Genomic DNA, 25793 nt, shown 5'->3' with positions numbered 1-25793 from the left:
ATTTTCCTGTTAAGAGTATTGGAGAGTTAAAATGATAGTTGTCCCTACAGGAAACATATGACATTCACAAACTGAGAATTTGAGCCAGCTTAATAAAATGACTATTTTCAAAGGTGTGGTAAGTTGCTGCTGCTGCTGCTGCTAAGTCGCTTCAGTCGTGTCCAACTCTGTGCGACCCCATAGACGGCAGCCCACTAGGCTCCCCTATCCCTGGGATTCTCCAGGTGGTAAGTTAGGTACAGAGAAATTACAAGGAATAGTGCATTACCCGAAAGGTTGAGACAGCTTGGTGTATCACTCTCCTGAGGTCTGAAGCAGCATGAGGAAGGAGTGGTTACCAGAACTGGGAGAGGGTTTTGTGTGAGAAGACCCCAGGACAGAAGCCATGACTTTTCACCTTATGAAGCAGTCAGCCAATGGCATCTCAACAGGGAGGGTGCCAGGGGAATAAATATGCTGAATCACTCTCCTCCACCCTTCTGCTGGTACCACCCACTGGCAGAACTCAATCAGAAGCGAGAAGGCAAGACATCCATTAATATGGTCAGTACAGTCCAGTCTCCAGCCACACACAGTAATGTGGGAAGAGCAGAGAGCAGACTAGGAGGACAGTGAGAAGATACCCAGTGCAGATTTCAAAGGAGTGCATATGAGGAAAACCATATCCTTAATAGGGAAAGATGAAGAAACAGCCTTCCATGACTAGGTATTATTTAGTGCAAGCTAGATGGAAGAGTTTGCTGACAGAGAAAGTTTTTAACATCAGAACAGGCTTTCATATAATTGCGTCTCTTGAAGACCCTCAAAAATGGGAAACATGCATCCATCTCCAAGAAAAGATTTGGGCAAAACTGTACTGATGAAAGAAGCATGGGTAGCTAAGATGACTTTGAAGGGTCCTTGTAACTTGAGGATTTGGCGTTCCAGGAGGAGGGATGGAAATCAGGGAACTGGATCCCCTGCAAAATATTCACAACTCTTTGAAATGGAAATGAGACTCTTCCAATTTAGGAATCAAATTAAAGCAAGTATTCAGGGTGTTAGCAGGCTGTGCTCCTGCTTGTTTGAAGTGGCAGCTAAAGGAGGGAGGTGTGCTTTTCCCTGGATGAAGCAGGATCTCGCTCAGCCTGTTTTCATCTTTACTTAGCACCTGCTGGCCAGGAGTGGTGTCGCCCGAGCAATCAGACAGTAGACGTGCCAAGAGTCTGACCTCCCTGTGTCTGCTGCCCCTCCCCCAAGCCCCATGACACCTCTCCTGATATAGATGGACAGGAGTTGGTTTAAAATGACAGTCTCAAGTTCGTGTAGGAAGAGAAAGTTAATTCAAAGAAACTGTCAGGCAAACTTCCTCTCTCTGTAGGAATAATTATTATCCCCTTTCACCATGGCCCACCTGGGAGCCCACTTTGCCTTCAGATCCCGCTGGCAGAAGACCGATGATGAACTCTGTCGACATAGCATGTCCTTTATTCTTCACAAAGCCATTTGCAATGACTTCTTTCAGAGCTATCTGTACCTGCTGGAAAATATTCCCCTGGGTAAGTGAGTCAGAGCTCCTAGATAAGGGATAAGAAATGACTGGAGCCACTGTGTGAGGTTGTGGGGCTTTTCCAAAAGGAATTAGAACAAGGACACTTTTCAGATAAAAAGGACCCACAACCATTTAAATGGGCTTAAATGTTTCAATGGCATTCTTTTATGGAGAGTGCAAAGATCAAATGTTGCCTGGAAGGTCAATCCTCTATTTTGGGACTTCCATGCACCTCAGACATGAGTAACTAGCTTCTCTGAGTTTTGGTTGCCTGAATATCAGGCTTGTAGAAATGAATTTCTTGAGTTTGAAAGGACATTTTTAATATTTGCAAAAATTTAGAGGTGAGTAAATTAGGTAACTCATAGATGAGAGTGTTAATGCAATAGCATATCAAATAAGTATTTAAAAGAATGGCTAAACAATAATAGATCAAGGTTGTTGGGGTGAGTGTGTGTGTGTGTCTGCATGTGTATGCATGAGCACACACTCCACATAATGCTTTCTGGCCTTTCTGAGTTACAATAATAGTCTGAGAGCTTAAAGGAGCTGATTTTAGTGTGATCTTTGAATGCTAAGAAAAAACTGAGCAGCAGTCTGTCTCCATTTTAGTTATTTCCTCTAGTTTTCAGGGAATTGGACAATAGGGCAACATAAAGCTTATCTGGTTTGTCTACACTGCTTTTCTCAGCCTGTGTGAAAGTGCTTAGTTAAGCGCACTCTTAACAGCCCTGAAGAGGAAATAACTTGTGATTAAAGAGTGAAGTATCCCCTTTGATTTATATTTCCCCCAATGAAAGCAGGAGCAGTATGTTTCAGCCCCAGTCTGTTTTCTTAAGGTTGCTGAAAGCCCCATTGTACACTTGATGTGGGCAGGCTTTCCAGATGGGCAAGGAGCTACATAATTCTTTGTATTGCATTCAAGACTATGTTACCAGCCTACCAAAGTCACTTTCTAAGTCCATTTCTGAGGGGAATCTAATTCTAGATATACAAATGGCTTCATCTCACATATACACACATATATATATTCCTTATACAAATTTCTCATTTATGACTTTATTTGATCCTCATAATCACATGATGAGATAGATAGGGTCAGCATTATTACTTTTCTATGCACCTTCTCATTCTTGCCCCCTATCCTATTTTTTCAAAGTGAGGAAAAGAATTCAGGGATGATGAGATCAGTCTAGATAGGTCTTACCTAGATACCAAAGCAAGAACTGGGGCTTTCTCCGGTAGACCGCATTTTATTGTTCAGCCACTAAGTTTTTCCCAATTCTTCGTGACCTCATGGACTGCAGCACTTCAGGCTCCTCTGCCCTTTACTGTCTCCTGGAGTTTGCTCAAATTCATATCCTTTGTGTTGGTGGTGCTGTCTAACCATCTCATCCTCTGCCACCCTCTTCTCCCTTTGCCTTCAATCTTTCCCGGTTTCAGGATCTTTTCCAACAAGTCCATTCTTTGTGTCAGGTGGCCAAAGTATTGGAGCTTCAGCTTCAGCAACAGTCCTTCCAATGAATATTCAGAGTTGATTTCCTTTAGGACTGACTGGTTTGATCTCCTTGCAGTCCATGGGACTCTCATGAGTCTACTCCAGTGCCATAATTCAAAAGTATCAATTTTTCGGTACTCAGCCTGCTTTATGATCCAAACTTTCTGATCTACCCATAACTAATTCCTTTAGGACATAGTAGACATCTCATCTGTATCCAAATGGAAAAATTAGAGCAGTTTATTTGGAAGATGATGATGTTCTGACCACTCCATAAATTTTGTCAGACCACTGGAGACACTCTTTGGACGATACCTCAGTAACAGTAGCTTGTTGGCTCATGTTGCATTAGTCTGGCGAAAAATATAAATTCAATAACTTATGAGAGACTTTCTAAGGGGTAGATGACTGCCAAATTTTAAAAATAATTATTAGAGATTAAAACCTCATCTCTGAAAGTAGCTAAAGATGAATTTAAAAGCCCCCAATAAATATTTATTAGAAAAATTAAATGGCCCCTTACTAATAATTAATTGCAGGTTTCCAACATCCTGAATTTAAATTCTGGCACTGCTATAGATAGAGAAATCACCTCTGCAAGTTGCTAAACTCTGAGCATCATTTTCCTCAAAACTGTGGGGCTGTTGGAGTATTAAATGCAATTATATATGTGAAACTCATCGATGCTCAGTAAGCAGTAGCATTTCCTTTCCTTTCTTAGAACCAGCTCTCTTTTAAAGTCACCAAGCAGCCTTCCTTAGAATAGGCATTACCGAAGATAAGCTTAATTCGCTGTATGAGAGTTTTCAGGCTTCAGTGGATGTTAATGTTTTCAGTTTGGAAATAAAACTCAGCCAGTGGAAGCACTCCTTCCCCAGCCCCACTGAGGTGTTTTAGAGTTGGTTTCCCCTCCTCTTGATGATTTCAAGACTTCATAGAAATGAAAATAAAACCCTTCTTTTAAAAGACTGGGGAGCCCTACTGTAGAGTCTGCACAGAGAGTTTGTTGTTTGGAGTAATTATGGGAAGAATGGCGGCTAACCAGACTCTCTGATTCCTTCTTTCCTTCCTTCCTCCCTCCAACTGCCTGTGTTAGGCAGTCAGCCTCACACCAGCTCACTGTGAAGTGACATTCAGTCATGGGGATACTTGCTGAAATATCCCTGGCTAACTTCAGTGATTCCTGGAGAAGCAAGAGCATGCATATTCAAAGTCTCCAATGGAACTCTTAGCTATGCCATTGACTATGACAGGTCCTCACAAAGAAATGGAAACATGCTTGTTACTATTCTCAGTGGTTTGCATATATTAATTATCTCTTTTAATCCTCTCAACATCCGTATTAGGTGGTGGTGTTATTTTCTCTCTCCTGCATCTGAGGAACTGATGCACAGAGGAAGTAAGATCACACGGTGATGAGTGTGGAGCAGGATTAGAACCCAGGCCAACTGAGCTTTCTAACCACAAAATCATGCTGCCTCCCAGTGTAAATGGCAACTTGACTAATGAGGGGAGCACTATAAGTTTTATCAAATTTTCCCAACTGATAGGAATATTAAAAACTGTCCATGAGGAGCACTGGCTTTCTTTAAAGAAATCAGAAAGATGAATGAGCCAGTGAATGGGTTCATATAGTCTAGTTATACCAGCTCAGATTCAGCTAGAAGCCTAGAGTGAATGAATTTGTCATAGGTGGCTGTTTGTAAACAAATGGGAAGTAGAGCAGTAAAACAATTTATGTAAATCTCCAGTTTGTATAACAGTGTGGGCCTGTATGCAATTCTACTTGGAGATGTACACACAAGCCAACTCCTCAGTAATTCTTCTAGCACTATCCACAGCATACTTTTAAGGACACAGAAGTCAGTGAATATTTATTCATTATATATTGTGCAAGAATCTATTACTCCTCGACATTGTTAAAGGCTTAGTCTAACTTGGTATTTAGAATAATACTTCCATGCAGTTTAGCAAAAGGAGCAAAGGCTTTTCATGTAATGGTAACCCACTCCAGTATTCTTGCCTGGAGAATCCCATGGACGGAGAAGCCTGGTAGGCTACAGTCCACAGGGTCGCAAAGAGTCGGACACGACTGAGCGACGGAACAGAACAGAACAGAAGTTTGGGTTAGGACCTGGGTGTGACACTTCTTTTCTCCATAATATTGAGCATGTTACTAAAATTTTTCTGATTTTTTCCACTACTTACCTGTAAGATAGTGAATACAATTCCAGTTTTTGTGAGGATTAAGAGAGATAACATGAAGAGATGACATGAAAGTGCCTTGGCATAGTGTCAGGCACATGGGAGGTACCTGCTAATGGTTATTAACTCCCCTTCACTTACCCCTTTTTAGAAGAATCAGGCTCTGAGGAAGAAATTGACAACAATGGTCACAACTTTGCTATCACAATTAAAACCTAGAATTAATAAAAACATTCCCTACAATACACTTGGAACTTACAAATGAAACTCAGCATACAACTTTGGGCATTTTTCAAATTGATTTCATCCCTGTGGAAGGCATGGCTGCACAACTTACTATGCCGTGATTCATTTTCCAAATGTTTATTGTTGCCTTTGCAATACCAATTATGTAAGACCATTTTTCATTTTAAAGAAATAATTTTCCTTTCTTTAGCAGACCTTCCTATACACAGTATTAAATGGGTAAAATATGGATTTTGGATTTAAATAGAACTAGGTTTAAATCCCAGTTGTGTCACTCACTAGCTGACAATTTCTTTAACCTCCTGATGCCCTCTTTTCTTCTGTAGATAGTCACATCTATCTTATATATTCAGTTAGATATAAATGCTAGCATATATAGTACACATATACATGTTTGATCAGTGATGATTACTATTTTTTATTATTTGGGTTTGCCTAATTAGGAAAATCAATATATCCTCCTATAGTTTTTCATTAACTACAAAAAGTGTGACCTATGTGTGATTATGTTGTGTGTGCGTGCATATGCTCAGTTGTGTCAGACTCTGCGACTCCATGGACTGTAGCCTACCAGGCTCCTTTGTCCATGGAATTCTCCAGGCAAGAATACTGGAGTGAGTTGGCTATTCCCTATATCCATTCACTGCTTTGTTGAACCTGTTATCCAAAGAACGAAAAACTAGACAATATTCATTTATTGAGCAAACACTCAAAGGAGCCCTGCTGTGGGTCAGCAGGATGGTAAGTCCTGGAGTTATGAGGAAAATAAGACAGAGCTTTATCCTGAGAGTTTAATGTAGGAGAGAGACCCGCACAGATAATTTTCGTGGAACATGGGGACAGGGACAGGCATCACTACAGGATGCTGTAGAAGGAGGTACAGAGGAGGCCTGCTGACTGCTGGATCAGCTTCTGACTCTTCTGATGCAAAATCTCACCGTGAAAACTCTGTCCCCAGTATCTTTGTATTCTGACCTTTTCACAGTCAACAGTGGGTTAGGTAGAACACTCAAGTAGGAATTAGAGAGGAAGACATTTGGCCAAGTGGGCAGGGGATATGATGTGCAGTGGGAACTTGTACACATCTATGCTGGAGTGGGGAAAGTGTATTTTCCCTCCCTCCTCACCTTTATTTACCTTACTTGTGTTGAAGGCTGAAAAGAATTTGTGTGATCAGTTGTGTCCGACTCTTTGCGACCCTATGGACTGTAGCCCGCCAGGCTCCTCTGTCCATGGGATTTCCTAGGCAAGAATACTGGAGCAGGTTGCCATTTCCTCCTCCAGGGGATCTTCCTGACCCAGGGATTGAATCTGTGTCTCTTGCGTCTCCTGTATTCATAGGTGAAATCTTTTCTACTGAGCCACTTGGGAAGCCCTGAAATAGTGCTCAGTCGAAAAGGAAAAAGCCCACTAAAACTTTTAGGGCTGAGAGTGCATTATTTTACAGGCAAGGAACCCCTGACTCCTAAAGCATTCAGGGAAGAAATAAAACCTAAAGGGACTCTCAGGGTAATTCTAAGGCTTATTAATGATGACTTTCTAACATTCTGGCACACACAAACCTTTGGATTCTACCAGGAACACTGATAAAATTACACTCCCTCTTACCTTTCTTGTGGATGAGAAAACAGATATTACTTTGGTGTTTTTTAGATTCCACATATAAGTGAGATCATACATTACTTATCTTTCTTTGTCTGACTTATATCATTTAGTATAATGCCCTTGAGGTTCATCTATGTTGTCACAAATGGCAGAATTTTCTTCCTTTTATGGCTGAGTAATAGTCTATTGTGCCTAGACACATTTTCTTTCCTTCCTCCCTTCCTTTTATCTTTCCTCCCTTCCTTCCTTAAATTTTTACTGTCACTTCTTTAATGGCTAAATCGAGAAGTGATCACCTACAAATCTCTTTTACGGAAGACCTTATAGTTCCTAAAGGCATCTCCTAGTTGGGCTTTCTTTTCTCTTACAAATAAAAGACTAACTTGATCCAGTATTCTATCTCAAATCGTTTCAAACTTACTGTTTAAATCTAGCCTACATATCCTCTGAAGACTCTCAGGTCAATTTCCAGTTGACAAACAGGTCTAATATCTAGAATAAAGTCTAAAATAGTTATATCCAACTCTACTAAAAACAAAAACAAACAAAAGAAAAAGGAAAATAGAGAAGGTACTCAGCAAGCATGAACACTACGTTCTCAACAAATCTTTCTTAGAGAGTTCACAAGATCTTTGTTCTTCGTCAGGGCAAATTCACATGTACTTTATTTTTCTTTTCGTAACATTGGGAATTCCTTGGAAGTTCAGCTTATAATGTAGGTCAAGAAATAAGCACCATGTTATATCAAGAGCTAATGGAGTGTCTAGCCTCTGGTTTAGACTACAACAAGTGTCACAAAAACATTGCAATCCCACAAGAATAAGCCACTAGATGTATTTCTATAATAAAAAGGCATAGGCTGATGTTTGATTACCTTATCAATCAACTGGCACCATTGCAGGAGCTATCAGGAGGGGCTACTACCTGGGGCTGGACATTACACCTCATATATCTTTTTAGTGAAATGTTCCTGTCAATTAGGTGACAAGCCCATAACCATAAAAACTTACCTATTGAGTCCAACCCCTGCTGAGCTTGGCATTCACTTGTGGTCTAAATGTTGCTGGCATAATGGACCATTCCCATTTCCAGATTAAAGGTTTTAATAAACTCCACCAACTAGTTGACTTAAGCAGGTGATGATGAGAGTGGTTGTTTTGCTGCTTTGGTTGGATCAACAAGAGACCACTGGGCTGTGGCTTACCTGTGGCTTGCCCCAGAAGCATTCATCTCTGGGAAGACTTTGTGAACTGTGATTTCTTAACCTGATTTTCTGAGACATCCAGACGAATTTGGAACAGTCGTGTTTTTTCGGCATGGTGATGCTTAATTTTTGCTGTCCCTGTTGAGTTTATAAGCATTCATTGTATTCGTTACATGTCATTGTTGACATAACACTTTACTGAGTGGTAGGGAACGGGGACTGGTGTTGGTTCCCAATGATTTTGAACATGAAGGCATTCCTTTTTAAGTTATATTTTCTCAATCAGATGCTCACTTGTATATAAAATGTCAAAAAATCTATATATTTATTAATAGTTTTAAAAGGTTTGTATTTTTAAAATGACAATCCGTTGTTCAGTTCAGTTGCTCAGTCGTGTCCGACTCTTTGCAACCCCATGGACCGCAGCATGCCAGGCTTACCTGTCCATCACCAACTCCTGGAGTTTACCCAAACTCATGTCCATTGAGTCAGTGATGCCATCCAGCCATCTCATCCTCTGTCATCCCCTTCTCCTCCTGCCCTCAATCTTTCCCAGCATCAGGGTCTTTTCAAATGAGTCAGTTCTTCACATCAGGTGGCCAAAGTATTGGAGCTTCAGCTTCAACATCAGTCCTTCCAATGAACACCCAGGACTGATCTCCTTTAGGATGGACTGGTTGGATCTCCTTGAAATCCAAGGGACTCTCAAGAGTCTTCTCCAACACCACAGTTCAAAAGCATTAATTCTTCGGCGCTCAGCTTTCTTTATAGTCCAACTCTCACATGCATACATGACTACTGGACTATTTATTAATATTTTTAAAAGGTTTGTATTTTTAAAATGACAATCTATTGTATTAATTAACATATATAGGAAATATATTATATAATATTGTTAGTCTCTAGAAAATAACATACATGGGTCTGATTCCTATATTCCTTTTAGCAAATTCATGATCACTCAAGGGTCCAAATATTGGCCTCAGCGTCTTCAAGCTAGGAAATAATGATGTAACTCCACAGATGAAATATACTACAATGGATAGAAGTAGGGTTTATTGGATTTTTAACTTTTAGAATAAAAATTTGGAACTATGTAACTGTTGTTCAATTCAGAGCCATGTGGTGCATTAATCCAACATCACAATCTTGGTGTTACCTGAAGAAAAATGTTCCTAGTAAAGTTTAAGTAGATTCTCTTTTCTTATACTCCTTCTATGTACAATTATGTCATATTTTGGTTTACTTCATATCCTGATTGTAGCATTTTCTTATACAGTTGTATGTTTTATTTGGAGCATTCAACTGTCTTTTATTTTTGTTGAGGTTAAAAATATGTCTTCCTAAGGATCCAACCAGTCCATTCTAGAGGAGATCAATCCTGGGTGTTCATTGGAAGGACTGATGCTAAAGCTGAAACTCCAGTACTTTGGCCACCTCATGCGACGAGTTGACTCACTGGAAAAGAGTCTGATGCTGGGCGGGATTGAGGGTGGGAGGAGACAGGGACGACAGAGAATGAGATGGCTGGATGGCATCACTGACTCGATGGACATGAGTTTGAGTGAACTCCGGGAGTTGGTGATGGACAGGGAGGCCTGGCGTGCTGTGATTCATGGGGTCGCAAAGAGTCGGACACGACTTAGCGACTAACTGACTGACTAAAGGATATTACTCATGTCTTCTTGCTTCTTCCCTACTATCTATTGCCCAGCATCCAGTTCATTCTATTTCCTGAAGATATTTTTTGAAGCCAATGCTTTCTGTTGTAGTATAAACTGATTTCTTTTTCAGTTCAGTTCAGTTCAGTCACTCAGTCGTGACCGACTCTTTGCCACCCCATGAATCACAGCATGCCAGGCCTCCCTGTCCATCACCAACTCCCGGAGTTCACTCAAACTCATGTCCATCGAGTCGGTGATGCCATCCAGCCGTCTCATTCTCTGTCATCCCCTTCTCCTCCTGCCCCCAATCCTTCCCAGCATCAGAGTCTTTTCCAGTGAGTCACCTCTTCGCATGAGGTGGCCAAAGTATTGGAGTTTCAGCTTTAGCATCAGACCTTCCAATACCATTTGGGGATTTCTTTTCATTGGATTCAGGGGTTAATTTGTTGTCTTTCATGATATATCTTCTCAATTTTAACCCTCACTGAGCTGGAATATAGCTTTGAGAAACTTCTGAAGAATGAATATGGGAGGTAAATATTCTCTCACCATTTGATTGATAACATATTTTAGCTTCAAAATAATTTTCCCTTGTAATATTGATGACACTGTTTTTCAGTGTTTCTGATGAGATCTGTGTTATAAGCCTGAGTCTACTCCTTTGAATATATGGCTGCCAGGTAAAATATGAGGTCAGTTAAATTTGAATTTAAGATAATCAACAAACAGTTTTTTAATAAAAGTATGTCCCATGCAATGTGTGATATTTTGAGTATATTTATACTAATAAATTATCCATTGATTATCTAAAATTCAAAAGTAATTCCGTGTCTTGTATTTTTATTTGTTAATCTGGCAACCCTACTTGAAAGTCAGCAAACTTTTTCCCTATAAATAACTTAATAATCTCATTACTCTTGGTGTTTTGAAATTTCCTAAAAGATATGTATAAATGTGAATTTTATTTATTTTTAATAAAAATTTTCATAAATAAAAATTTTTATTTAAATAAGATATTTAAGTATTTTTAAATTTATTTATTTATTTTAATTGGAGGATAATTACTTTACAATATTATGGTGGTTTTTGCCATACAGTGACATGAATCAGCCAGGTATTTAAAATCCATATTGCTTAGTACTTTTGTACCTTACAATCTCTTTCAGCTTTGAGAAATTTTATCTGTTTTTTCTGTAATAATTTTCTTCCCTTCATTTTCTATTTTTGAGAATCTTCATGAGCTTGATGTTGGGTCTTCTGAATTAAATCTTTATAGCTTTAATATTTTTACTTCTGCTTTCTGAATATACCTTTTCCTTTATGTCCTGATTTGTTTACTCAATGTTAACTCCAAATGTTTACTCAATATTAACTCCAAAGTTTTTGATAATCAGAATTTTAATTTATAAGAATCTTTATTATGTTTTACATTGTCATTTTATTGACATCTTATCTTCAGTTTATGGATGCACCTGTTCTCATATCTCCTCACGGATATACATTTTTACTTGGTTTTGGTTTAAATTCTCATTAATTTCCTGGATTATTTCTATTTCCTTTGGAGTCAGTTTTGATTGTTTATGTCTCTCTTTTTTTCAGACAATCACCCTCACGTATTTGGAAGTCATTTTTTATCCATAGTTAGGGATGAAGGACAAGGTAAATAATTTTAGGTAGTGGAGAAGATTTCCTCTGTTATATACTTCTCCACTGAATAGAAAGGATGACAAGAAGCTCTACATATGCCAGTTGACCTTACCAGACTCTGATGAATGTAAGCAGATGAGGTGCCTGAAACCTTCTATATGCCAAAATTACGATTCTAGGATCCCAACACTAACGGGTCTAGTTCTCCTTTTTTTTTCTTTTTTTAGAGAAGAGACATATTTACCCCCCTTAGATTATAGCTGTGCTGCTTGTCACTTTTGGGAGGGAGTGCATTGGTCACCTCCGAATTGGCCTACAGGCAGATTTTAAATTAACTTTTACTTCCTTTGCAGATGTCCTGAGCTGTAAATTCTAAGTTTTGCTCCATCTGCTTTTTGTCTTCCAGAAATTTGTTGAAATCATGAATCCATTGGTGGTCCCTCCTCATTTTCTTCATTGTTACAGATTGAGTTTATTAAAACAATTCATGGGGAGTGTTGGGGATGAGAGAAGACAAATGGATGGATTCAGCTTATAATCTTGAACAAGAAGTTCCTCCCTTTCATCTCACTTTCTATCATTTCCTTCTGAATGTTCTCTAAAGAAAATATTTTATATCTGCAAGGATGCATTTTAATTTACAAATCACATTTAAGTGCATACTGATTTACCCTTCAGAAGTAGGGACACATGTTTTTATAAAAATAAATGTTTAAAAATAATACCTCACTTCTTTTCTGAAATAATGACATAGTATATGTGAATGTGCCTAGTATAATACCTAGTACAAAATAGTTGCTCAAAAAATATTATATTTTTTAGTATTTTATTTTCAGAACTTAGGGCTCAAGCACATTTTCTGTCATGTTGGTACAAAGAGATATATGGGTATGAATTGCTTGAAAAAGAAATGAAAAATATATCTATCCCTAATCTACATTGTGGTTAGAAGTAAGGATTAGTGATCAAATTTTCATAAAATATTTTAAGGTCAAAGATAAAACATTGTGAAACTTGTGAAATTATTTATTCTACTGTAGCAAACACTGTTGAATACTTTTAAACACAGTGACAAGCTATTTTTAAAATTAAACTCTAGGTTCATTAAATCATGAAAATGCCACATTGACTGTGATTTATACATGATACACCTGAAGATCAAAGGGGTTGAGAAGTTTACCCAAGGTTAAATAGCAAGTAAATAACTGAGCTAAAGCTCAAACCCAGATCTTCTGACATCAAACGAATACCCTTTCCTCCATACCACAGATCTGCAGGCTTCTAAGAGGAAATTCGCTACATGATAAGAATGAACTTGTTCTGCCACTTAAATATTAATAATGTTTTATTTTCAGTGAAATTGTATGCTTTAACAAGTCAAGTCATCAATGGTGAGATGCAGTTCTATGCCAGAGCTAAACTCTTCTATCAAGAAGTACCAGCTACAGAAGAGGGTATGATGGGAAATTTCATTGAACTGTCCAACCCAGATATCCAGGCCTCTCGGAAATTTCTCAGGAAATTTGTTGGAGTGAGTATCCAACTGTAGTTCGATTAGGAAGCAAAGTTCTTGAAAACAATGAGCTCACATGCTTCTGTGTTGTTACTTCAGTCATTGAAAGCCAAATGGGTGAGCCACGAGTTTAGTGTGAAAGCCTGTTTTAAGAGGTTCAAAAAGGATGGGTCACATTAAATGACTGGTTTATCCTAGTTGGAATTTCACCCTCCTAGCACCAGCTTATTTCTTCTGCTTCAGGGGAATGTGAACTAGCAGAGTTAATATTACAAATAGTAGATTAAGGAGACTTCTCTTTCAGATCCCATAGAAAAGCAGTTGACACTCAGATGACTGATGAGAGATCATGTCATTTGGGATCTTGGGGTGATTTATTGAGTCTCTGTAATAAAAATTCAGCATTGTAAGGAAATGCAGGCTTATGTTTAGTTTAAAAATGGTTACGTATAGTAGAATATCTTTATATTGTTTTATATACAGTTGAGACATTGCCTTGAAAAAATGTGATCCCTTTATAGACTTGGTGTTGGGTAAAACTCCACTTCCTTACTTTCAAGCCATATGGAGATGGGTCATATACTTTAGGGGCCAGAATCTTGGGCCCCAGAGTCATTATGGTTCTTCTTACTGTACAAGCCACCTTGGGTTTACTCCTAAAATTCTCTTAAACCTCAATTTTCTTCCCTGTGTCTAGAGTACAAACACAGAACCTATCTTGTAGGATAATGTGAAGCTCAAACGAGATAATATATGTCAAATGTGTACTTTAGTGCACATAATTATTATGCACTATAGCTCATTTATTGCTACTACTAATAACAAGCTTTCATATAATTCAGTCATTGTATTTTATGGAGCTTCATTTAGTTGGGGCTTCCCTGTTGGCTCCGATGGTAAAACATCTGCCCGCAATGCAGGAGACCCAGTTTCGATCCCTGGGTCGGGAAGATCCCCTGCAGAAAGAAATGGCAATCCACTCCAGTACTCTTGCCTGGAAAATTCCATGGACAGAGGAGCCTGGTAGGCTACAGTCCACGGGGCTGCAAAGAGTTGGACACGACTGAGCGACTTCGCTTTCACTTTTTCATTTAGTTTTTAGAACAGACAACCCACACAGTAAAGCTACTGTTGGTTCTACTGAGAACAAAGTCCTAACTAGCAAACAGGTTTTGTTCCAATTCACTATGAAGTTATTCATCTGAAATTTGGACTCCATTTTATTCTGATGAAGGAACCATTAAGAATATTACAAATATTTGGGATTAGGTTGTCAACCTATTTAGAAGCATAATATTAATAGTTTCCCTAGTGTTCAGGTGAGGTTCACTTTATATCCAACTTTCTCTGAAGTACCCTTTGACTGAGTAAAGAAAAATAGGATCAGGATGGAGCACTCATTGGGGCAAAGTGTCTGGACATCAGCTGTGGCCATAAAGGACTACAAAACTAGAGATGATGGCTAGGGTTATTTACAGATCAAGTTAACCTGGAGTATTTTAAAATCAGTGTTACTGACTGACTTCACTGAACACTTTATCTGAGATAGTCACTCTGATGAGCACCTTAGAAGCACTGTCTTATTTGTTCATAAAAATTTGGGGAGGTAAGTACTATTATTATTTCTCATTTTCGTGGTTGGGGAAACTGAGACTTATAGAGATTGAGTACGTTTTCAAGGTTACACAGTTGGTAAGAGACAGAGCTGGAACTCATGCCCGGCAAGGTCTGTCTGATACCAAATTCCCAGCTCTTATCCATGACATATTTTTTCCATTTGTCTCATGAAGCAGAAAAATCCCTGCTCTGTGTGTGTGTATGTGTGTGTGTGTGTGTGTGTACCACAGACCTCAACTCTCCCCCAGTCTGGCCAAGAGCAATCCCTCCTGCTCGCCTCGAGGTGAGGCTGACTTTGATCCCAGTGCATTTCAGAAGCTTAGTTAGTAATCCGGCTGTCTTGTCACTCCATGTGGAATGCCAAACTGACCACAGGGATGCTGGTCAGACAGAGCCCATACACAGGCCCACGGACCTGGGAAAGGAAACAGCCTTCTGCTGGCATATTTATGTTGGAAATGAGCAGTCTGCTCTTTTCAAACAAATATAAGGAGTCCTTCTTAGTAGACAAGGCTCATTGTGAAGCTGTGACCTCAAAGTACAAACATAATCTTTTTAAAGAAATGATATTTTGGTACTTTGACCTTAATAATATGCTAAATTAGTATCCAGGTCAAGATACAAGGAGTTAGGGAACATGAGTATCTGACATGATTTATCCTTGTGTCAACTGGGAAAAGGCAGATTGTTTAATTTAAAGTTTTGCTTTCCTTTCAACACTTAGTGACCTGGGACAGTGGGAAAACACTTTTAAACTTGTTGCAAATGTGCTTACTTTAGCAAATAAACAAACAATACCAAGATAATATCAATGGTATAGCTGATAACATTCCTTACTTTTAGCTTTTTGAGGGGAAAGTAAAAATTTATAAAAAGTAATTGGTATTTGATGGTTTTATCTCTTGATATTTCTCAGAGATTGGATGACTGAAAAATTGGGGGCTAACTGTATTTCATGGTTTTTATACAGTGGTATTTAACATTTTATTTTCAAACTCCAATGGAAAGAAGGTAAAATAATATTCTTTGAAACAAAAGATATAGGCAGAATCAAAATGAAAATGAAATTTCTAAGAGTATTTTACTATTTTATATGAATCCATAAATATGAAGACAGGATAATAAAAGTAAAGTTCTGAAATCACACATTTATGTGGTTTGGTCACATTCACGGAGGTGCATCAAATTTCAATCCAAGCACAGTAATAAGCAGCCATAGTGTCCAGGAGAGTAGAGATGTTGTCCCAGAGGTCAGTCTTTAAATGTCTCTTCTCAGAGCACAGCATGAGAATGAGAAAAAGAGGAAAATACCTGGTGCCAGGATATGCAGGGCTGTGCCAAACACGTGGCATGGCATGGAATAAAGACAACTAGGCAGGAGTGGTGAGGGGCAAAGGGGCACAAGATTTGAGTAAAAGGCGTCTTTTGTGTTTTTGTATAACAGTTTTTGTATATTTGTGTATTCGTGCGTATGTGCGTGCTCAGTCACCTCAGTCATGTCTGACTCTTTGTGACACATTGGACTGTAGCCCGCCAGGTTCCTCTGTCCATAGGGATTCTCCAGTCAAGAATACTGGAGTGGGTTGCCATACCCTCCTCCAGGGGACCTTCCCGACTCAGGGATTGAGTCTGTCTCTTGCACTGGCAGTAGGGTTCTTTACCTCTCGCACCACCTGGGAAGCCCAGTTGTTTTGTGTATCACTGTTGTTTCGAGAATAGCTACAGTCAAATATCATACATACATAAACACACACACACACATATATACATATATATACATGTTTATTTCATAGATAAATACTGGTTGTGTTTGTGTGTATATATATGTATATTATTTTATAGAAGCAAGTTTGAGAAGGTTTTCCTTGACTGATATCTCCTATCTCTACTAACTATTCATCTTTCACCGTCAGTTAAGTTAGTTCAGAATTTTACTTTTAAAAAGTTTAAGGGATTTTTGTCCAATAAGTCATGTGGTTTCTGATACAAAAGCAGAAACAATTATTAGCATGAAAAGAGACACGGGGACTTTGCTGCAACTACCTTTTATCCACATGAATATGCTGTATGCCATCGAGGCTGAGTTTGAAGTGAAATTCTGGCCTGAGAATGGAACAGATTGCATTTCCTCAGCTCAGGTCCTAAGAATTATCTACCACACAAGAATAGTAGATAATTTAGAGCCCCCAAAATCAGTTTTGAAAAAAATAAAATTTAATCATCCACCCCAGTATGAATTGAAATGTGCTCACTGCATGAATTTGAAAAGCAATTTTAAAACTCTGAAAGATTCTCTCTGCTTTGCTCTCTCTTTTTCTACAAGGCAATAAGCTACAGTGTAGGTCCATTTGCTATGGGTTTGAACCAAACTGGCAATTAACAAAGTTCTACTTTCATAGGACTTTAAATGGCCCACTTCTTATAAAACATTACCTAGTTCTCAAACCCAAGACATTTTCTAAAATCTTATTTTTTAATTCTTTGAAAGACCTATAATTGGATAAAATAAAGAAGGCAAAAACTAGACATGTTTGGATATGTTTTGAAAAAAGTCATTGAACGTTTATAACTTGACTCTGGCAGTGGGTGCGTGCATTCTAAAATTACTTCAGTGCTACCACTCTGTGCTACCATATGGATTATAGCCTGCCAGGCTCCTCCATCCAAGGGTTTCTCCAGGCAAGAATACTGGAGTGGGTTGCCATGCCCTCCTTCAGGGGATCTTCCCATCCCAGGGATTGAACCCATGTCTCTTATGTCTCCTGCACTGGCAGGAGGGCTCTTTATCACTAGTGCCGCCTGGGAAGTCCACAGTAGTGGATACATACCTGTATACATTTGTCCAGACTCCTTGAATGGTACATTTAAAACAGTTCATTAAAATTTATGTCTGTGTGTGTGTGTTAGTTGCTATGTCGTGTCTGACTCTTTGCGACCCTATGGACTGTAGCCTGCCAGTCTCCTCTGTCCATGGAATTCTCCAGGCAAGAATACTCCAGGCAAGAATAATGAGTGGGTTGCCATTCCCTTCTCCAGGGGATCTTCCTGATGTAGGGATCAAACTGAGGTCTCTTGCATTGTAGGCAGATTCTTTACTGTCTGAGTCACCAAGGAAACCCACATTTAATTATATGAACTTGACCTAAATGAAGTTTACTTAAAGAGGTAACTGAGTGTCAAGACCCAGGGTGAATGTCTGTCATTGGACTGTTCCACAAGGTACCTTTCTGCAGGGGCCCGGGAGAGCTGGGACGGACTGTGCCTTGGACTGCGGCTCTGGGATAGGAAGGGTCAGCAAGCATGTTCTGTTGCCGGTTTTCAACACTGTGGAACTGGTGGACATGATGGAATCATTCCTCCTCGAAGCACAGAACTACCTGCAGGTCAAAGGCGACAAGGTAGAAAGCTACCACTGCTATAGCCTGCAGGAATTCACACCCCCACTGGGAAGATACGATGTCATCTGGATTCAGTGGGTCATTGGTTAGTTCTGCATGGCATTGCATCTTCCCTTCTCCCTGCTAACTGGAGGACTTGTGGAGGCAAAGCAAGGACACAAAGGGATATTTGGCTCTAGCTGCACTTAGAACATTTAGTTAGTCTAACATATAGTGGGAACTCCCCCAAAGCTCTGGTCCTCTGGATTCTGCCCCTAACATCCACTGAACAAGGCTGGCGATTCCCATTCTTAGAATGGAGTGTCTTTGTGCCAACCTAAATCCTAGAAGGAAACTGAACATTTGAAAAACTTTAAAAAGTGCATCCCCATTATTGACAAACCTTGGCTTTCTTAGATTTAAATTCTCAGGAACTAAGATAGCAGTGAATTAGAGTTTGGTCTGAGTGTGCGCGCGCGTGTGTGTATGTAAGACACAGAGGAATGATGGCAGCGTTGAGCTGTTCAGCAGACATGGAGCGAATCCAAGGGATGAGGAGTGGTTTATTTTGTGCCTGGGAGGTAGATAGACTATGTTGGTATAATAGCTGTTTTACAGAGCGTGCACTGATTCTCCTCAAAGAGGATACCTGTCCTCTTACCTAAATTCTCAAAGCCTCCCGCAACAAAACAATTCAGGCTATGAAATAATTCATGAACAAACAAGCTCCCGATTTGTAGCCTGGTGGCCGTTCAGTCTTTCCTACTCACGTCCTTCCCCACCCACCCTTTCACCCTGTTCCCCCATTTACCTGGCCTCACCTGTAGGGTACCTGACCGATAAAGACCTTCTTGCGTTTCTTTCCCGGTGCCGAGATGGTCTGAAGGAAAACGGCATCATCATACTGAAGGACAATGTGGCCCGGGAGGGCTGCATCTTCGATCTCTCTGACAGCAGCGTGACTCGGGACATGGACATCCTCCAGACCCTCATTAGGAAGAGTGGGCTGGTGGTGCTAGGCCAGCAGAAGCAGGACGGCTTTCCAGAGCAATGTGTCCCAGTGTGGATGTTTGCGCTGCACAGCGATGGAAGCTCCTGACCAGCTGTGGGAGTGAACGACTGCACTGCACAGTGGTGCTTTGGGAAGAGTGGCTCTCCTTTGATTCACAAGTTAGACCCCTTGTGATCCATGGAGGAATGAACAGAAGGGAGGCAATATATGTTTCAAAATGGTTGATGTCACGTTTCCACTAATTATGTAAGTACATGCACACACGCTGTGACTTTTCCAAAAGATAAATGGAATGTGACGTCTGGAAAAACATCTAAACTGTACCAGTGTACCCATAATAACAGGAAAGGGAGCAACATTCACAAAATATAAACTGCGTTGGTCTCTGAAGATTTGCATTAAAGAGTAGTTTAGGGTGGGTGGGGTAAAGTCTAAACCACCTTTCTGTGCCCTCATGCTAGATACTTTATACTTCTTTCCTCTTTGGGAATATTACTTCTCTTAGACAAAAATCTCCCCCTAATTAAAAAAGCACCAGTCAAAATAACCTTGGAAAACAATTCCATTACTTAATTTTGTCTTTAGCAGAAAAAAAGAATATGGTTTCACTTTCTATTTTGGGTTATTTTCGCTGCCCAATGATGTAATATGGATGTAATTTCATAACAGAAATCTGCATTTCAGTGATGGGGAAGTGTCTTCTTTCAGGAGAAAATGCTTTACTCTTGAAATTTCAGCTGTGAACGTGTAAGTGAATGTCATTGATAATCTAATTTTAGTCACTGGCTTCTAACACAACTTGTTTCATTGCGGTTGCTCCTGTTTCCTTGGCTGATAAGAATGTACACTGGAAAGAGATAGGAAATTGTAAACCTGAAAACTGAACTAACTGTATTAGTTTAATTAGTTAATTAGTATAGTTAAAAATATCTAAAATCTTACAAAAACAAAAATGTAATTTAATTTCTATTAGCAGAATGTTTAAATATAACTTCTATTTTATTTAAAATGTTCTAAAGTCTTCATGTGAAGGATTTATTTGTCTTTTGATGTATTATATATTGAGTCTTCTATGAAATACAATCAGTTTAAGTAAAGAAAGTCTGTTAAACGCCTATGCTATCACCCTAAAATCATGTTTATGCCATAGCTCTAAATTAGGAGGAAAATAATTATTATGAAACATTATGTTGATATACCATGACTTAGTAGTTTGATTTTATGTCCTGGAAAATTATGTCACTCTGTCACTGGCACCTTCCAGCTGCAGTATGTTATTCATAACATTTTAGGGCAAATTAACAGAATGTGAGTTAAAACCATTGCTGGAGAAACCAGAGACCAAAATTAAATAAAATGGTGAATCATTACCGAACAGAATTACTATGACAAAATAAGAATTCTCATGTTTTCATTCTTTATGTATTGGAAAAAAATTAACTAGATCTTCCTTTTCAGCCCATCCTAGGCACTTTCTGCTTCTTTTACACTTAGCACCCTTATTCTCTTACTTCTTGACTTTCTGCTTTGCAAGTACTCACATACTGATTGACACAGTTGTCCATTCCTCAGCACCCTGGTTCCTGAGCTCAAGGAGGAAATAACATAATTGTCCCATTAATATGAATACATAATCTTTAACTCAGCTGAATCTTTGGAATAGATCAGCAGTCCCTTTTCTCTTCCTATGTCATTTTCTGTTCTTCTTATAAAACTTGCAGATCTTTATTGTGCCACAAAAATTCCCAACTCCATACCTATTTTTTACTTAATTGATAAAGCAGAAATTAGGAAGTAAATTATACCAATATCTCCTCTCTATAACAAGTTAATAACTAGTACAAGGTAAAGGGAAGAGTGGGCTTTCCTGGTGCCTTGCAGTCAAGAATCTGCCTGCCAATGCAGGAGACATAGGTTTGGTCCCTAGATCTGGAAGATCCCCTGGAGAAGGAAGAGGCAATCCACTCTAGCATTCTTGCCTGGAGAATCCCATGGACAGAGGAGACTGGCAGGCTACATAGTCCATGGGGTCTCAAAGAGTTGGATACAACTGAAGCGACTGAACACGCACGCATGCATGGACTGTAGTCCACCAGGCTCCTCTGTCCATGGAATTCTCCAGGCAAGAATACTGGTGTGGGTTGCCATGCCCTCCTCCAGGGGATCTTCCTGACCCAGGGATTGAACACTCATCTCTTATGTCTCCTGCATTGGCTGGTGGGTTCTTTACCACTAGCGCCACCTGGGAAGCCTGGGCTACAGTCCATGGAGTTGCAAAAGAGTCAGACATGATTTAGCGACTAAAGGGAAGAGTAGCTTGAGAGGTGAGGCCATCAGAGTCAGAGCATGCGGCCTGATAGTCCATGTGAAGGTTAGGATGTGTTTAAAGAACAATGGAAAGATCTGAGGTTACAAGGAAGGGGCTGAATTTTCTGGTCTTCTGAGTAGAGTCAAGGATGCTGTAGAAGGAAGGCATTTGGAATGAGACTTACTCCAGCCGTCTTCAACAAGACAAGCATATTTCTGATGTTGATCAACACATCTGTGCTGTATGGTAAGTGACAATCTACATTAGTTCATAGTCCAAGTGTCCCCAAATCACTTGGGCAGTTTTTATCAAATAGAGATTCCCAGGCCCTGTCCCCATGAGAATCTGATTCTGTGAAATGGGATCAAATAACTTGTATTTTTTAAGATCTCAAACCGATTCTGATCATTACTTTTGAGGATACTGACAATAGAGGTGTGGAGCTGGGCTCTTCAGAGTCAAAGGAAGATAGGGCAGGCAAGATGCAGGCCAGGTTCAGGGAAGTAGCTGGATGGTGAAATCCATTCTCCACACCAATGCTAGCTTTCTAAAACCTAAACTGACCATGTTATGTTTAAACTTTCAATGACTCCCCTTCACTGATAGGATGAATTCCTATCACCTTAGAATGACATAAAGCCTTTTGTGATCTAGCCCTGGCTTCTCTCTCCAGCCTCAGTTTTCCCACATTTCTTAAAATTGTGCTTAACTACTTATAAGTCTCTCAAGCAGCTATGACTTATGGCACATGGCATTTACTGATGTTACTTCCTTATCTCTCATTCTTAGTTTATTTTGTTTTTAAAAAAACTTTTGGCCATACCACGCGGCATGTGGGATCTTAGTTCACTAACCAGGGATCGAACCCATCAGTGCCCTCCATTTGAAGCTGAACCTGGCTCAGTGGGTAAAGAATCTTCGGGCAATGCAGGAGACACAGGACACATGGGTTTGATCCCCAGGTCAGGAAGAGCCTCTGGAGGAGGAAAGTGGCAACCCACTCCAGTATTCCTGACTGAAAAATCCCACGGACAGAGGAGCCTGGCAGGCTACAGTCCATGTGGTCCCAAAGAGTTGGACACGACTGAGCAACTAAGTATACATGCATGTTCTAACCACTGGACCATCAGGGAAGTTCCAGAATATCTCCCATTTTTTTGTCTGTCTCAGACTGCAAAGATGTTACTGACTCTAGGAAAGTTTCCTTCCAGGTGCTGGGTTAGATGCCCCTACTATGTGCCACCCTCATACCATCTGCTTAACATGTCACAGTACTTACCATATGCCATTCTAATTGCCTGCTTACCTGTCATTTCCTTTATTAAACTCTGAGCTCTTTAATGGGACATTCACGTTAGAGCCTCAGTTTTTAGCATATGTCCTAGTTGTTGTTTAGTCACTAAGTTGTATCTGATTCTTTTGAGACCCCATGGACTGTAGCCTGCCAGGCTCCTCTGTCCATGGAATTTCCCAGGAAAGAATACTGGAGTGGGTTGCCATTTTCTTCTCCAGAGGATCTTCCTGACTCAAGGATCAAACCCATGTCTATTGCATTGGCAGTTCTTTACCACGTACCACTTACCCACCAGGGAAACCGATATCCCCTACTACAATGAAGTAGTGAAATGAAAGTAACTCAGTTGTGTCCGACTCTTTGTGACCCCATGGACCATACTGTCCATGGAATTCTCCAGGCCAGAATACTGGAGTGGGTAGCTGTTCCCTTCTCCAGGGGATCTTCCCAACCCAGGGATCAAACCCAGGTCTCCCACATTGCAGGCAGATTCTTTACCAGCAGAGCCACAAGAGAAGCCCAACTACTACACTGAAGGAAGTCCAAATATTACTGAAAGTATGTAAGTAGGGAGACTCAGGGGACAGTCTGTTTCAAGAGGTATCAAACAGGAATTAGAGTAAAGCAGCAGGAAAAACCAAGAGCTTCTGAAGTTCCATGAGCACTGAAATGTATAAGATAGGTCCAAGGAGTGACCAAACAATGCAAACTGGCAAGAACCAGGAAAGGCACAGAAATAAGACAGCGTTAAGCTCAAGGGTCAGACGTATGGGAGAAGACTATAGCAAGAAAGTTAGGTCCTGGGGCAAAATCCTGCCTAGTTAGGAAATCTCTTTTTTCATTAGTAGCCAATTCAAGGATATGGCCAACCAAAGACCCATAGTTTCATTAAGTGGTAAGGTATACATCATAAGAGAGACATGTTAAAATTGTGAGTGAAACTGAAAAAAAAAAAAAAAGTGAAAGTGTTAGTCACTTAGTCATGTCCGACTCTTTGCGACCGCATGGAATTCTCCAGGCAAGAATTCTGGAGTGGGTTGCCATTCCCTTCTCCAGGGCATCTTCCCGACCCAGGGATCAAACCTGGGTCTCCTGCATTGCAGGCAGATTTTTTACCATCTGAGCTACCAGGGAAGCCCTAAAATTGTGAGTAGGTCTTAACAAAGTGACTTGTAATCCTCATCTGCTTCCTGCAAAGCAACAAGTCCAAAGGAGCAGCTAGGCTTAGAGGAAGTCAGTCCTTTTCTGAAAATTGAAGAGAAGTGGAAGGTGCGCACCTGTACCTCATAGATGAATTAATCGCAAACATGTCTGCAATTGTAGGTGAACTTTGGAGGACCCCTTGGTTTACAATGATTCATGAAAGGGTGCAGTCTTCACCTACCTCCTCTTCTGAGAACCTGAGCCACCACTCCTCAGCAACAGTAAAGAAGCACGCCAAGTCTCAAGGGGTCAACAATTTTATAGATTCAGGATCATCATAAAAATATAACACAAAATGAATAAGGTCATCCACATGAAAGATGAGCTGCTTTATATTGTGGACACATTTTGGCCCCATTCTGTAACTCCACCATTTCCTATAACTGGCCTGTTTTGAGTGATGTATTGGGGAGAAGACCTGTGTCAGATATATTCAGCTGCCTGTCAGGAGTAATTAAAACCAGTTGTGTTATTGCTTTCCTTAGTTCTAGTTGATTCTTTGATGCTTCGGTGTCTATGCCAGAAAAAGACCTCTTATAATCATCAGAGGCCAGTGTTTTCACAGAGGTCACTGCAAGCTAATTAAGCAAATATGTGAAAAATAGTTTAAAATAATCTCAATTAGTAGAGTGTGTGTATACATGCATCTGGAGTGGGGTTAAGGAGAGACTGTTAAAATAGTAACTGGCTTGCAGAGTTAGTGATTTGGTGTCTGAACTATGCATATATAGCACCTTTGTATGTTCATTAAGTTGGCATGATTTGTCCTTTTGCTAGGTGACAAATGCAAATAAACATGTAGGAGATGTCCAAGAAGAATGTGACTCTGTAATGGGCAAGAAAGTTACAGAAATAATAGTAAATTAGGATAAAAAGACTAAAATAAAGTGTGTACAAAGAATTAAATAGCATAGAGAATAGAGTGACTCACTACATCTTTAGGATTGGAAGGAGTTCACACAGATTCCATTCATTCAGCACATATTTTCTGAATGCCTACTATGTGCCACACACTGCTCTAGGGTATCAGGATACACAGGGAGTAAAAGCCAAAAATCGGTGGCCTTGTGGAGCATGTATTCTAGGAGAGATAGTGTTACAATAAATAGAAATTAGTAAATTATTTTTTAATGTTAGAAAGTGGCAAATTTGGGGAAAAAAAGAGGGAAAAATAGGGGAAAGTAAGGGGAATTGAGAGTCATGGAGGAAGACCGTAATTTTGAATAGTGGCCAGGATTGATTTTGCTGAAGAGGTGACATTTGAGCACCAAGTTAAGAGGGTGAGGACACTGGCCATATGGATATCTGGGGGAGGAACGGGCAGCGGTACAAATGCTCCGAGTCTTGAGTGTGCCTGGGCTATCTGAGAAACAATAAGGAGGTTAGTGCGGCTGCAGCTGAGTGGATGAGGGAGAGAATGTAGTGAGAGAGGAGCTTTAGGGATATGCCTGGGGCCAGATCACACAGGGTCTGGTAGGTTATGGAAAGGACTTTTGTACTGACCAAGAATGGAGGACATTGCAGAGTTTTGAGCAGAGAAGGGACATGATATGACCTGTGCTTTTAATTCCTCTGGCTGCTGTGTTGAGAAAAAAAGGTAACAGTGGGGTGAGGGTGGAAGAAGGGAGACCAGATAGATGAAGGTGTGGTAAGTTATGGCTAATGGTCCAAATTCTACTTGTTGCTTTTTTGTAAATAAATATATATCAGAGTACAGCTATACCTAATTGCGCTATAGTTGCTGCAGTGACAACATGGCCTGCAGAGCAGAAAAATTTACTAAATGGCCCTTACACACACTCACACACACACACGAACCAAACAAAAAACCCATCCTAATCCCTAAATTATCATATTGCAGAAATTCAG

General features: G+C 39.9%; 1 protein-coding gene across 2 annotated transcripts; it reads left to right on the top strand.

Annotated features, from left to right (window-relative positions):
- The first annotated feature begins 1280 nt into the window (after positions 1-1280).
- Positions 1281-20613, top strand: NTMT2 (N-terminal Xaa-Pro-Lys N-methyltransferase 2). 2 transcript variants are annotated; one of them, XM_055419663.2, is made up of 4 exons: positions 1281-1538; positions 12956-13131; positions 17964-18213; positions 18983-20613. In XM_055419663.2, exons 1-4 carry the CDS (start codon positions 1385-1387, stop codon positions 19204-19206), a joined length of 804 nt encoding a protein of 267 aa, XP_055275638.1. In that variant the 5' UTR covers positions 1281-1384; the 3' UTR covers positions 19207-20613. The 2 variants fall into 2 exon arrangements, with proteins under 2 accessions (XP_055275638.1, XP_055275637.1); XM_055419662.2 differs by having other exon boundaries at positions 18935-20613.
- The last annotated feature ends 5180 nt before the right edge of the window (positions 20614-25793 follow it).

This window comes from Moschus berezovskii, chromosome 17 (assembly GCF_049115385.1).
Source record: "Moschus berezovskii isolate FMDL1 chromosome 17, NW_MosBer_1.0, whole genome shotgun sequence".
NCBI lineage: Eukaryota > Metazoa > Chordata > Mammalia > Artiodactyla > Moschidae > Moschus > Moschus berezovskii.
The sequence above is the reverse complement of the archived record's forward strand: the minus strand, read 5'-3'. Positions and strand labels throughout refer to the sequence as shown.

Coding starts and splice junctions, on each gene's coding strand:
- NTMT2 (XM_055419662.2), top strand. CDS start 1,385: ATGGCCCACCTGGGAGCCCACTTTGCCTTCAGATCCCGCTGGCAGAAG. Junction 1,539..12,955: donor GCTGGAAAATATTCCCCTGG/GTAAGTGAGTCA, acceptor TTTTATTTTCAG/TGAAATTGTATGCTTTAACA. Junction 18,214..18,934: donor CTGGATTCAGTGGGTCATTG/GTTAGTTCTGCA, acceptor CCTCACCTGTAG/GGTACCTGACCGATAAAGAC.